Raw genomic sequence first — 15774 nt, 5'->3', positions numbered from 1 at the left:
TTCGCTCAAATTATGGTAAACCTAATCGGTCTACTGCGCGTACTATTCGCAACAGTATCACTCATCCTGAGTCCCAGCATTCCCCGGAATTTTTGCTCAGCGATGATGCCCATTTCTGACTCAAGACATTTGGTTTCAAGAAGACTGCGTCACTTTCCATACATCGCATCAATTAATGGATTTATTGAGAGAACACTTGGGTGAGCAAATGATTTCAGGTTTTGGGCCCGTCGACTGGCCACCAAGATCATGTGATATCACACCGTTAGACTTTTGTGGGGATATGTAAAGTCTAAAGAAAATACATGCGGGAAATCCTGCTTCGATTCAGGCCTTGGAGCAAAACATCACGCGTGTCATTCACCAGTTAACAGTCGAAATGCTCGAACGAGTCATCGATAAATTGGACTCAACGGTTGAATCTCATATGCGCTTGGCCGCGGCCAACATTTGGAAGAGATCATCTCCAAAAAATAAATACCATAGAATGTTCTTTCGAATGATAATAAATATTCCCCATTAAATTTGAAGTTTTTGTGTTTTTTCTTTAAAAAAGTAGAGAACACCGAAATGGATCACCCAGTATTTTTGGTCGATAAAACCATTAATTGTTCACTGGCAACATGATTATCTCTGATTTCCGGAGTAATAAAACACCAGAACCTAATTATTCTTAGGTCGAATTTGCCTTACTTTTGCGATCAAATGGGTTCGTAATATTCCCAGGCGCGCATAATTTTATTTTTCGTAAAACAATGTTCATAAAATTACACTCATGAAGCTGGACAATACTCCATGTATCTTGAATTAGAGGCTGAATAATATATTGTGTTCAAATTATACAAATAAATATCCATCGTTTATATGTACTTACATATGAAGAATATATGCACTTGTATATATGATGGAATGTACCACTGAATTAATATTAATGATAACCATAGAGTTTGTGACCATTTAGTTAATCAATAAACACTATATAAATGGTTTAAATGCCATATTTACATACTAAATAGTTGAGCTATTTTCAGACATGCGGTGGGTGTGTCCAGCGTACAATAAGCAAGGCAATGCCTCAGCACAGCATCCAGCGATAGTTGCAGTTCATTGGCTGCATCTGCTTAATGGTAAATTGGTGCGCTCTCGGAGCTGAGGCTCGTTCGCTCGTTGGCTCATTTGTTCGTTGGCTGACGTGTGCTAAAGTGCGCGCATGACCGTTTCACAAGAAACCAGTCTGGCGTTAATATACAGATCTGTATATGCACATATACTCGTGCGCGCTGTGCGGCCGCCATAGCTTGCTGTTGTTACTGTTTTATCATGCGGTTTACGGCTTAGAGAACAACAAAACCACTCGGTATTCAAGCAACCAGGTGTGATATGCTTAAATAACTTGACGCCGTCTTATCGGCAAATGACCAATAAGCATAGCCGTCTTTTGTATTCAGAGTGGATTGCTGTGTTTTTACTGACGCTTAGCGTTTGAATGTGTATGTACTTCGAATATACATACATACATATGTATGTATATGTACATATATAAAGATGTGCATATAGAGATATATGCATGATAATGAGAGCGAGTGATACACTTTTTTAGCTGAGGTCAACGATGAGCAACAATCAAAGCTGTGATACAACTTTTCAATGCCGATGTTCGTACGAGCGACTGTTAGCTTAGGATGTGCACATGTGCATATGTTTGTATGCCAATGACGCCTTAATAAGAGTAAAACTATCTAAAATATGTATGTATGTATATGCATACACTTAGTATTTATGTACATAAGCTGTGCATTAATATATTCTATCCAGTTTATATGGGTGTATGTGTGTTTTCTTAAGCATAATTAACTAATTTTGGTCTCTCTTATTTCATTGTCTGTCGGAATTTGTTAGCCTTGCTGTTTCGACCTAATTCTCACAGCTTGCGTGGTAGCGTGGCCCAACGCTAATGCCTCTACCTTACCAACCTGAATTGCAGTCTCTTCAATTGAAAATATAAGTATATTCATATGGATATATGTATGTATTTACAACGTTAAACTAAATATGTATGTATACTTATGTATGTACATATGTATGTGATCTGTTCTTAAATTTCTGTATATAGTATGTACATATATACATATGTATATATGACTCGTTTATCTATTATTAGATACCAATGGACATACATACGTACATATGTACATACATAGTATATGTATAAAAAAATAATAAATGGAAGAAAATGGAGCGGGCTTAAATCCGAAACTTACATACATATTTACATATATGTACATATACTTCATTTAGATATGTATGTATGCATACCAGTTTAGTTGACAAAGTCGCAATTGTTATTGCTGAAACAATATTCGCATTACGTCAAATGTTGAACCGTTTTTTGTCTATTGCACTTTTCTACTTAGATACATACATTTATTAATGTAAATATATAGTTTAATTGCCAACATAACATATGTATCTACTATTATCTATTTATTATCTATCTATCTATCTAACTATTTATTATATCTAGTATTACTACGGAAGAGATTCTACCGATTTTCCACAATATTTTCACCAAATTAAATAAATATAGGATATTAAGCCAACCAGACTTTTATTGGATAGACACTCTAACATATGTACTTACATATGTATGCCAGGGTTGAAAATTATTATTTTGGATATTGTGTACAGGATTTCGGAGAATGTAAGAATATACATATGTATGTATTTTGACAATCTCTGGCATTGTAAAGACACCTATGGTATAGGTTCATCTTTACCTCTGATATGCTACAAAACTTAAACTTGTCCAAATTACCATAGAGAGAAGAACCGCAGTTTTTCAAAAGTGGGTTTGGCCGATTAAAGATACCAAATTTTCTACTATAAAAAATAATGTACATATGTATGTGATGGTCTCACTTAGCTTCTTTACTAAATTTTTTTTCCTAATTTGTTACACATAGTAAAATGAACCTAACTGAAAAACGACTAAGTTCGGCTCTAGGCAACTTCCATATTCTCACAATTTTGAGAGATTATAGACCGGAAATATTCTCAGAGGTTGACGAACCTTAATATTTAACAAATATGGATCTAAGTTCCATTTATCTAATTTTTATACCAGGGTCTGGTACTGGCTCTACATATTCGGTAACGGAGGCTTGAATAGTTAAAGACCGATTTCCTTTTTTTTAGCCAAGATATGACAAATCTTGAAATCACTATTTGCGCAAAAATTGAAAATTTAGAAGCCGGATGCTAAAACTGTATAATAACGGTAGAATAAGTACTGATATGCCAAAAATTTAAGAAATCGGTTCACATGTTCGCCTAAATCATTAGCAATGTAATGGTTTCCTTCTGGTGGATTATAAATGATTCATATGTCACTTTTCACTTTTCAGCTGACACCAACCTTTCTAGTAGATTATTATATTCAAATTAGTAATGTAAATTATACCATTATGCTTTCTTCCTCTACATTTACTTTAGAATTTAGTTAAATAAATAAATTTTCTGGTAATTTATTTTGGTATTTAGTATCGCATTATTTCGAGCTTAGCTTTTTGGGGATTAAAATTTTTCTAATTTTTATTTTTTTGAACGAATTTAACTAATAAACTACTTTATTAACCAGTCAGACCATTTAGAACGGTGGTTCTTTTTACAGCGAATGACTTGGAATCGAATTTTAATAAATAGCAACTGAAAATATGTTAAAAAGAAATTGTATGCAAAAACAACTTTATATTCAGCTACATTTAAGCTATAACACCCTCCAAATGTGCATTATTTATAGCATTTGATCGGTCCGTTTTTATTTCAGCTATATGCTACAGTGGTCCGAACTGAAAATCAATTTGATTGGAAAATGTAGCGCTGCTTTGGATTAGTATCTGTGCCAAATGTGAAGATACTGTGTCAATTTAAAAAGTTTTCCATACAAGGACTTAAGTTGCATTAGTCAATTTGTATGGCCGCCATATGTTATAGTGCTCCGATATTAGCGATTCCAACGAAAGAGCAGCTCGTTCGCAAAATTTCAAATTAATATCTCAAAACCTGATAGACTTTATCTTTCTGTGTGATACAAACTTCTTGGCAACTTATGTAATATAACCTGTTCAGGGTATAAAGTTAAATATGTACTATACAAATTAGACCACAATTTAAAAGTATAAAGGCGAGTTATATCGAATATGTTAATCCGATTTGCTGTTCCGTGGTGGATATTAAACTCAAAATAAAAAAGAAAACTTGAACTTGATAAAATTGGTTTTTAGTTTTTATGAAAATATTTATAATAAATATTTATGAATTAAGTTGAATCCCAATTTTTCGAATTACTTGTCAATATAATAAATAATATTTTAAAATGTGTGTCAAGCAATAATTTTCGCTGTTTGAGAACAGAATTGCCATCTTTCGGAAAAGTGAAAGTTGGCAAATATTATTATCACATTTATGTCAAATGCGAAGCTTGGCGAAATATTTTCGAAAAAGATTTAATATATTACATTTGAAAAAAAAAATATTCAAAACTAAATTTTTTAATTGATTCTAAATATTCTTTGACTCTTATTTTGCCTTTCCTTCTGTTTTTGTTTTGTAACGGCATAAATGTTTTGGATTCATCTTTTGTTGGTTTCTTAATGCCGCATGGCGATTAATTTAAGAGAAAACTTATCCTAAGTTGATCGGAAATTGAGTCTGAATCACATGCTGTTACCCCGGTGCACACTCATTACACAACGAAGACTACCAACATAATTTCACAACGTATACATAAGTATGTACTTCAAGATGAGATGAGATATGTATTATATTTGCAAATGTCAAAATAATGAACTTTTGTATTATAAAATATAATTTTAAGATATGTATATCGATACGAAAACTTAAAAGAGTATTTTTGACAAGACCACCCTATGTTTAATAAAACATTGAAATACCTATGACACATTTTGCTAACATAACCGCTTTAAAGTCAAATGAAAAATCGGAAACACTATATCGGGTTCAAAGTTATCCGAAGAGTCGAAAATCTCTATTTAGAGTATGAATATTAATGAATGTATAAATATGAGTATAAGTAATTTAAAATAAATATATGTACATATATTGGTATTGGACGTTGTTGTAGTCCTATTCTGGTACCATTTTCACGTTGTATAGAAGAGAACTAAAATCACTTGTTTTTAGCAAATTTGGTTGATATAGCTTTAGTGGCTTGTAAGATATATGCATTTAATCTACTAAGCATTCTTACACTAATAGAGATAGATATAGGGTTAAAACTAAAAATATTATCTCTTAATTCTCTTGTAATGGTATATCTGTATGTCAAAAATGGGTTGAATTGGACCATTACTTTCCTTAGCATACTTATAAAGATTTTCGAACTTCGGAGCGACTTTGTACCGCATATATCGGCCAATATTTGAGTTATCCCAATGCAAATTAGAGAGCGTGTTTTATTCATAACAGTGTATCTTTGTAACTAAAATAGATAAATTTGAGCGAAAACTTGGCCTAGCCCTTATATAACTAATATCTGGATTTCGAATATCCGGCTGACCTTATTCTATATAATTGGTTTTACGCCTGAAAGTATTTTCCTCGCTTTGTATAAAATGTTCGGTTGCACCCGAACGTAGTCCTTACTTACTTGTTAATTAAGTATTTAGTAATTTTCAATATATTGTATATTATGCCTCTTTTTTGCTACGATTCGTCCTTTTATCAAAAGGTCAGAAGTTCCAAAATACAAAAAATTAATTTATTGAATAAATTTATGTTCGAAAGGTTTTGAATAAAGTCCACTTTTCTTTTTTGAGAGATATGGTATACTTCGTTAAATTATTATTTGAAATCAAATAATTTAGTATCTTATTATATGTACCTCTATATGACTACTGTTGATTAAATCTAAAGCAACACCCTATTGAACACAGAAATCAGATACAAATACTTCACTTATATTAATTGTTTATAATTATAATTGTTTATTCTCATTTTCTTCTGACTTTTAAATTTTCATCTAAAAAATTACAAAGAATCGAAAATTCTATGGTCAAAACTGCGTACAAATACGTTTCGTTAATATACTTGTGCGCTTAACAGCTCTTTTAGAATATACAATATAACTTACAACATTTACCGATTCCCCCGACAATATAATTTCTACTATATATTCTTGCAAAATGTTTTATATACTATTTATTCTTACTGATTTTAGGCATTCCGCACTTTTCTCGTGTTATGGAATTTCTTATATTGTTCATCAATTTATCAGAAAGTTAAACAATTTTTCGCATTCCAAACAATCCAGTAATTTGAGCATTGATAAATTCTTTATTTTTTTTTAATTTTCTGGTTCGAATTTTTTTTTTTTAAATTTCGATTATTATCGTTTAGTTTTGGTTGATCAAAAAGTAGTCTTGCTGTCGAGGAAAACTACTTTCCCAATCATTTACTATTCGGTTTTCAAATTCTGATTAATATTCTAATAAAACTTTCAATATAAAACCCGAAATATGTAAAATTTTTGCAAAACCTCTTCACTCAGACGTGTTCAGAAGTTATAACTTTTTTGATTCGGAAGATATATATTTTAAACTTATTAGAGGGCGAGACCATAGCCACTTCTCATATATTTTCATATCACAACTGCCTCCATTAAAGTGATTCATTGTGCCCAATTTGAGTTCTGCCTTAGTTATAGCACTTAATAAATTTTCGATTAATAGAAAAAACTCTACTATTCTGTAGCAAACGTTGCGAGAGTATAAATATAAAAAGGGTTCTTCCGTTTTGGTTTTGTACTCTCGATTATTAAAATAATGAAACATTTGTGCCTTTATTTTTTTGTGGAGAAACTTTTTTTTTTGGTCACTGCGGTATAAAAAATTTCAGATTTTGATTTGAAAATAGTTTTCTACTATTTTTATCATTCGCATTAATTTAGTTACTAAAAACTATTTCTCATGAAATTAAAAGTATCAGTTCATGTTAATAAAATGCTTTGACAAACGGTAATTCAAACTCTTCAAGGTCTTACTGTGAAATAATGATTATACATAAATTTATGCCAAACTGAATAGGATCAAATAGCAACTTAGCAACTCTGCAGTAAAATTTCGCTCAGATTTGCTCTTCAAGAAGCTACTGGCCAATCTATTAGTTTTTACGTTCGGAATAGAAAATCAAATACAAACAAATTAGTATGGAGACGTACATATGTATAGAACTTTTGCTGTTTCATGCAAATATACCTACATACATATAGACGTACTTAATGGGAGCGTAAAAATGTAAAACTGTGGGCAACTTTTTTGTGTTTACTTATATAAAGATATGTGTTATATACTTACACAAAGGAAAAAACACAAAAACAGACATACAAATGGTATAAAAGATTTCCACACAACTACGCATACATACATATGTACATGTATTTAGGTATATGAAATTCCTAATGCAAATGCCAATTAAAGATGGTACATACATACATACATATACTGACTTACATATGGATACCATAAATCTGAGATTGTATGCACAGGTTTCCAAATTCATATATTTGCGAGTGAACTTTTTACTACATATATTCATACAAACATATACATATACACAAGCCATACATATGCAAATATATATGTATGTATGTATGTACATGCAAGTGTATGATTTTCACAACTACATTTTCATTCATTATAGCTATTATCTCAAAGATATGTATCTACTACTACTTTTCAGTTGGGTGTAATTAAACAAAAAAATGCCATGGGAAAAATGTAAATATTACTTGTAATTTGTTAGCAGATGATGTGGTTGTTCGTGATCATATGAGGGTTCCATTTTACTACTACGTCTTGAACGCTCTTGAAGGGACGGCAAAAGCTGCGGTGGCGTCGTATGCGGTATTTGTGTTGTTGGTGACGATGCGAGCGACGGTGGCGGTGCTGGGGCGGACGTTGTTGGCCGTGTTGTTGTAAGTGCTGGCGTCAGTTTTGACTTTAGCAACGGCTTTATACGCGACGCCGGGGGTTTTTATTGCTGACGGTCTAGTAAATGTGTTCGTTCCTGTGAAGGTGGCAATCGCAACAACGGCAACTTGTTGTATTTGAGTTGGTATTTGTTTGCCTTTGTCTGTAAGTGATTGGGCCAGAAACATTTTGTTTAATGCTGCATTATTCCGTTAGGTTTCCCTCACTATTCACTGTCTATCTGACTCTGCCTGCGCTGATGGAGCTGTTGCTGATGCTACGTTTTGTTGTTGCTGTTGTTGTTGCTACTAGCTACATATGTATGTTGGTTGGTTGGCAGCGGCAACAAGTGGTTTCGGTGCCCGTACTAAATGTTGCAGTCTTAATGGCGTTCGCTGTTGTGGTTCTCCTACACACACTTGTTTATAAATATCTTGACACTCACATAAACACATACACACATACAGTTAGAGTTAGATTATTTGCAAGGCAGTACCCTAAAGAAGCGACGTGCTCTAGTTTGACTGCAATTTCCATTTTTTACCCTCGGCACATCCGAAAGGCTAAAATACGGGAACGCTCATGCATTTACGTATCTACATATGTACAAATGTTGACACACTCGTTATACTTATGTACATACATACGCGCTTAAATTTGGACCGCGTTCACTTAAAAATGTACACAAGAAGAAGAGGCTTTTAGTTTAACAATTTATTAATTGTACGCTAATGCATAGTTGTGATTAAATACAAACGGAGCTTTATGACGGCTTTTCATACACATTGTACATATGTACTACACATATACATACACACATATTTAAATATATTGATTTAATACTTTCTCTCACTTGTGCTAACTGATATCTATGTATGTATGTACATCATTTCTGCTATCATACTTTTACATATGAATATGCATACATAGATTATCTAATAATTATTAAAAAATATCACATTAAAGAATTTTGAATTTTATATATGCATAGATAAATATACAGTGAAACCTCTCACAATCGGACACTGACGGTTCAACAACTTTTATCCGCTGGACGAATAAAAATTATACTAATATACATACATATATACACATACATATGTACATACATATGTACTTCTTAAATAAATAAGGTTTCGTGGTAATTTGGTTTACATACTTCATTTAATAATAATTCCTCAGTAGCATTTATGTCTGTGACAATGTCAATGTCAATATTATTGTCTTCTGTATTAAAAATTTCCCGATTAACAAAAAGTCGTCCGATACTGACCTTGCTAACTTACATTTAAAAACTTTATCAAAGCCGATAACGTCGATATGGGAATATTGTCCCCTGGATCGAAGACAAAAATTTCACTCGCACTTTTTTGAAAACCAGCTTTTGGAAAACTGTTTTAAATTATTGCCAAGGTACCGTCCATTCAGTCTTAATAAAATAAACAGGTTCCAAAATGTCTAATGTTTTTGAAACTTTCTATTCTTGCCTTGTGACATGTGAAATTCTGTATAATGCCCTTATGGCGGGGCTGATTCTAATACCAGGTAACAAGATCAGCTTGATGTTATTAAGTTTAATAACCAAATGATTCACAATTTTTGATCTTACAAATTGTTACATATCGTCACCTGAAATGCAAAATAACGTATCATCAAAAAATTCGAAATTGAATGTCTTATAGATTACGCTTCACTACTTCAAATTACTTACATAATATTACATATGTTCAACATTTTCTGGTTCTCCGATCAAATATAAACTAGTTTTAACCAATATTAAAATTTTGTTTCACTCATGTTCCATTTTATTTCGTGTTTCATTCATGCCACTGTAAATTTCCGAAAATGTTGTTACGTTATTCTGCATTTCAGGTGACGATATAGATCCCGTTACATTATGTATGCATATCCTTCCTAACATTTTTACATAAAATGTGTATATTACTCGTATATAAATTTCAACTGTACACTTAGTTACTCTACCTTTATTTCAATTATTTGCGTTGTCCGCAAATAGAATTTCGCATAATTCAATTGTCTGATATCGAGAGGTTCGCGTCGTTACGAAAGGTTACAAAAATAAAAAAGTGTAAAAAATGTCAGCGTTCGGTCACAGAGTGTTCGGATCATGAACTTTTTTCCGGTTAAATGAGAGATCCGCTTATTGTTGAGCCATTGAGGAATTATAAAAATTTGTTGAGCCAATTCAGATCAAGAAGCCGATAAAAATAGTTTAAAGGCACATTGTGCGACGTCGGGATATAAAAACAACCAGCGCATAGAAAATTAAAATAAAATTTAAATCCCAAATACCAGACTCAAACATAAAACAAAAATTTTTAACACAAAAAGTGGTTTCAAATTTTAATGTTTAATCCTAAATACCGGGTTGAAAAAAAATTATTTAATTCCAAGTTTATAACCAAGAAGTAAGGAAGGGCTAAGTTCGGGTGTAACCGAACATTTTATACTGTTGCAACTTGAAAAGATCAAAAAGCAGGAAATTCTTTCAAGTGCTGGAAACCATTTTTATTAAGGGGCTATACCAGAGGTAACACTTTGAAATTTTTTTTTTTGCTTTTTCGAAAATATCCTATGTTTTCAAGAATATCCTGTGAAATCTGCAAGGTCGTATCTTGTATAGCTTTTGAATGGCAGAGTTATAAAAAGCGACCGCTCGGGGTACAAACCTATATACATAAGTGAAAGTTTAAACGCGTTTTTCTCGAAACGACATTTTTCAAATTGCTGACATCATAACTCAATGAGAAATTAACCGACCGACTTCAAATAAAAACTGAATATTGTTGAACGCATTTACTATATTGGTTGGAAATTATCAAATTGGAATTAAAAAAACGACCATTTTTTACCTAAAAAAACGATATTTTTTTCAAAACTACGACATTTTGTTGCTTTTTCATATTTTTCAAACATCGTAGGTCACTGTATAGGAATTATTTTAGTTTAATATACTTTTTGAAATTTTTTTTGTTTGAGCTACGCATTCGGCCGGAATCATGTCAGCAGTTGGGGCGCTTTTTTTGGCACCTCCGAAGACAGCATATAACTCTGTTATTTTTGAACTTAAAAAAAAAAATTTTAAAATATAGCTAAAAAGATACCTTATTACGTTCAAAGAACTTCGAAGCATTCAATCGAATACATTCTTTTAAAAAAATTCACGAAAATCGCCTAATTTTTCATGCGTCATACTTGTATAGCCCCTTAAATAATGTTCCGAAAGATTTGAACATCTATTATTCAATGAAATCGTCAATAAATTCCAGTCAAATTTGGTATTTTCTTGACTTATATTGGAGGTACAATTAATATGCCATAGACTAGTAAATTGTTTACTGGGTTTAATTACGGTACACATACAATCACCTATGGAGTAAAGTCAGCCGGATGTTCGAAAATCTAGGGGGCTAAGTTAAGTTTTATCCACTTAGGCAAAAGGTACCTGTTACGAGTAAAATACGCTTTCTCATTTTCATGGAGATAACTTACATATTGACCGAAATATGCGGCAAAAATCTCTTAGAAGTTCTAAAACCTTTATAATATGTGAACCTTGGGAATATGGGGGCTAAAGGAAGTATTGACCCGATTCCACATATTTTTGACGCACAGACTACCATTGTCAGGAAAGGATTATCGCTGAATTCTAGTTATATACATATCTCACACACTGACCGATATTTTCAATCCAAACTCAACTATGGATACTGGGGCACACATATTCGGTTCTTAGGTGTTGAATAGTTTTGGTTTTGGACAATTTTTGGTCACAAGATGGCAACCCTGAAAGGCACTATTCGAGCAAATTTTAATCCGATACAATAGTTGGTGTTTGACTGTATGAAAGAATCAGAAGGAATTTAAAATCGTGTTATATTGGAATTAGGCGTCATTGTAGTGCGATTACGCCTATTTTCATAGTCTGACATGGAAATGTTGGTTAAAATCTTTCGATCTTTCACCTAAAAGAGGGCGGTGTCACGCCCATTGTACAATTTTGACACCGGCTTTAATATAGTTGTCTAATACCATCTCGGTGGTAAAATGTAATATCTCTGGAGTTTATAAGTATCGTATCAGTATCGTTATATGGGGAGTAGACCTGATTGTGGTCCGATTTCATTCACACTGTTGATAGGGGTTCTTCTAAGATTCATCTTGATTAATTTGGTTATTTTGGCTTGAAAGTATGTACATTAAACCTACTATAAGCCGGGGCCACGCCCCCTTTTCAACTCATGGGTGCCCTTGCTACTGTGATCCTCTTTGACAAATCTTAATTTAGTGCTTAGTTAAGGATTAAATTATAAAGTGCATTCGAATCAAATGATTATCGATCTGTTTATATGTAAGTTTCACTTTATTTCTCAACCTTAGGTAACTTGAACCATTTTCGCAGAATACCAATCATATTTACATAAGTTATTGGCATGTTCTCTTCACAATTTTAAGGCGGCAATATTAACTTAATTTAATTTTTTGTCATAAACAATTCTAATTAAACTGTCCTAACCGTAATATTAGCCTAAACTCCGAGTTATTACGCAACAAACAGTTAAAGAAAGGTCGATCCACGTGAAATGTGCTCGTAAATACGTTTACGACTACTTTAAGTAAATCCGAATTAGTAACAGTTATCTATTATTATGTTAAGCTGAAAATATCATTTTTTAATTTTTATATAATTAGTCTATAACGGAATAATATGCTGCATTACGCGCACTACTATTATTATGAGCAGAATTATATACATATATGTATGTATGTATGTATGTACACAAAAAAAAACAAAAAACACATTTATAATTACGCAGAAATTAATTATACTTTTTCCATAATTTTTTTAGTGATATAAATCCATTGCATTCTCAATTGAACAATAAATAACATTTTTTATTTGAAAAGAAAAATATATACATATGTACTTATGTATGTATGGATTTATATGTATAGTACATATGTATGTATATGTATAATTATAATAATGATTTCATGTTTTCGAAAACTTAGCTACAACTTCAATCGATTGCACTACTTTCTTTTCCCAATCGAAAAAATTAAGCTTGGCTCAAGCCCGCAGATCTCATAATTATGCATAAATTATAGAAACGTGTGTATATATATACATATGTAAATATGTATTTCAATGTATCGATATATTAGAACAAGCACTTATTTGTGATTAAACAGACATATACATATATGTATGTATGTACATATGTATGTAGATATGTATGTAAGCTTCATTAGAGAGTCTAGTATGTGTTTCCATGATCACACACAGGGCGATAAGACATCACTTTCTTTTAAATTTTCTTAGATTTATTGTTATATTGTATATAACACACACACTTATATACATATGTGAATATTTCATCAAGCAATTTTATTTACATATATTTCATTATATTTTAAACGAACACCGTTTCACTGTAGCGACGAATCACACTTTTGTTAATATTTGCGAAGCGTATAGTTAAACTTAGCGAAATGTTGCTGCTCTGCCCGCATAAAAAATCAAATGCTGCAGGGCCTCCTCTTACATTTATTTATCCACTTCTAGTACCTACGACCGAATAAGTACATGCTTTACAGCTTAATACTAAAAGTCCCGATATACTTGTACACATACAGAAGCGGTCACAAGTGCAGCTCTGCCTTGCTTAATTGTCGGTTTCGATGGCCAAATATACTCTTAGTTAAAAGCACCAATAAGTGATTGCGCGCGCGCACCGTTCGAAACTGAATCAAGCGACCGACTGTGTATAACAGCAGAGTACCATGATTGGGTTGCAAGTTCCACACATCTCCGAGTTCAAGTTGGCCATGGGAAATTCACTCAATGGCTAAACTTCAACCTGCGCTTCTACGTTCAAATATCTACATTGTATTTACATATGTACACGTTAGTATGTTGAAATGTCCGCAACCGGTCCCAAAAAGAGCTTAACTGAAGTGAAGCGAACTGAGGTGAGTGGCGATGAACCGAGTCACATTGAGTTGTTTCTCTCTGAAGCATGGCTCAGAGCAAAAGTAATATCATATATCAGCCGTGTAAGTCGAAATTGTAAATAAATGAATAAATATTCATATACATACACATGTATGTATATATGTATAAACTAGTATTTGCATGAGTTATTTACGTGCATAAAAGTATATTCTACAACTTTTGAACGAAGTTAGTTTACTTGTAGTCGTAACCACATTATGTTAATTTAATGAATGCTCAGCAGATGCCAAACTTAAAAAAACTTAATTATTTGTTCATAGGATTGTATACAAATATATGGTTGACCGGGACCCGTATGTACTCGTAAACGCTATCCATGTGTAAAATCTTTTGCGAGCATTCAATTCATTCTTCAGGCATTGCGCATACATACATACATACATACAGAAATTAGCGCTGAGAGTTATTCTGCATCTCGGAGTATGTCACACTTTGAAGAGTGGTGTGGAGCGCATGGGGAGTGATTAGAGAAAAAAGTTACGAGCGATTGGTCAATTGCAATTGGTTGATTTGCTTATTGTCGTTCAGCTTTGTAGCAGTACAAACACACTTGTACACTTACTAGGTGGTAATGTGAAAACCGAAATGCTATTAGCACATTTACATATAAGTACTTTTGTATGTACATATGTATGTATAATGAGATTAATATCATATAATAATTAAAATCTTGCTCCGCCGAACTGAATACTCAAAAATCAATCTCTTGTTGTTTAATAATTTATTAAATGGACTACAATCAAATTAACATTTGATAAAAATCGCATACACTCTTAGTTTAATTGCTACATTTTGCTTTATGTTCGAGAAAATTATATTAAAATCTATCTAACTAATGCAAATTATATCATCATTAACACTATATTCTTCAATTAATGCTGTGGGAACGTAGAATAGACATATATAATAACAACCAAAATATTCTGAGATATAAACAAAACCAAAGGGACGATGTTTAATTTGATTGGACCTTATCAGCGTGGCTTTAGGCCTGGCAAATCAACAACTGACCAGATATTTACCATACGCCCAATTTTGGAAAAGACCCGTGAAAGGAGAATCGACACACACCACCGCTTCGTCGATTTCAAAGCTGCTTTCGACAGCACGAAAAGGAGCTGCCTTTATGCCGCGATGTCTGAATTTGGTATACCCGCAAAACTGATACGGATATGTAAACTGACGTTGAGCAATACCAAAAGCTCCGTCAGGTTCGGGAAGGAGCTCTCCGAGGCTTTCGATACCAAACGAGGTTTCAGACAAGACGACTCACTATTGTGCGACTTCCACAACCTGCTGATTCGAGCTACAGAAGTTAATAGAGCTGGTACAATCTTCTATAAGAGTGTACAGCTGCTGGCGTATATTGGTGAGTAGTTGGTGGTAGAAAAGGAAGCTAAGCAAATAGGTCAGGGAGCGAACGATGGCAAGACGAAATATTTCCTGTCATCAAACAAACGGTCGCCGCACTCGCGACTTGGCTCTGACGTCACTGTTGACAGTCATAACTTTGAAGTTGTAGATAATTTCGTCTATATAGGAACCGGTATAAACATCACCAAGAATGTGAGCCGGGAAATCCAACGCAGGATAACTCTTGCCAACAGGTGCTTCAACCTGAGTAAGCAATTGTGAAGTAAAGTCCTTTCACGACGAACAATGACCAAACTCTATAAGTCACTCATTATTCCCGACCAGCTATATGGTGCAGAGGCCTGGACGCTGACAACAACTGATGAGTCGACGTTG

General features: G+C 33.0%; 1 protein-coding gene across 2 annotated transcripts in view; it reads right to left on the bottom strand.

The window, feature by feature from the left end:
• The window catches only part of LOC120772515 (putative transcription factor SOX-15), a 36092-nt gene extending 22342 nt beyond the window's left edge, over nt 1-13750 (bottom strand). Inside the window, exons 1-2 of one of the 2 annotated variants that reach the window (XM_040101163.1) lie at nt 13407-13750; nt 7808-8551 (exon numbers count right to left, since the gene is read on the bottom strand). In XM_040101163.1, coding sequence (XP_039957097.1) covers nt 7808-7860 — 53 coding nt within the window. In that variant the 5' untranslated portion in view covers nt 7861-8551; nt 13407-13750. The remainder of the gene's footprint in view (nt 1-7807; nt 8552-13406) is intronic. The other variant, XM_040101164.1, reaches the window with a different exon arrangement.
• Between the last annotated feature and the right edge of the window lie 2024 nt (nt 13751-15774).

Source organism: Bactrocera tryoni, chromosome 3 (assembly GCF_016617805.1).
Source record: "Bactrocera tryoni isolate S06 chromosome 3, CSIRO_BtryS06_freeze2, whole genome shotgun sequence".
Taxonomy (NCBI): Eukaryota; Metazoa; Arthropoda; class Insecta; order Diptera; family Tephritidae; genus Bactrocera; species Bactrocera tryoni.
The sequence above is the reverse complement of the archived record's forward strand: the minus strand, read 5'-3'. Positions and strand labels throughout refer to the sequence as shown.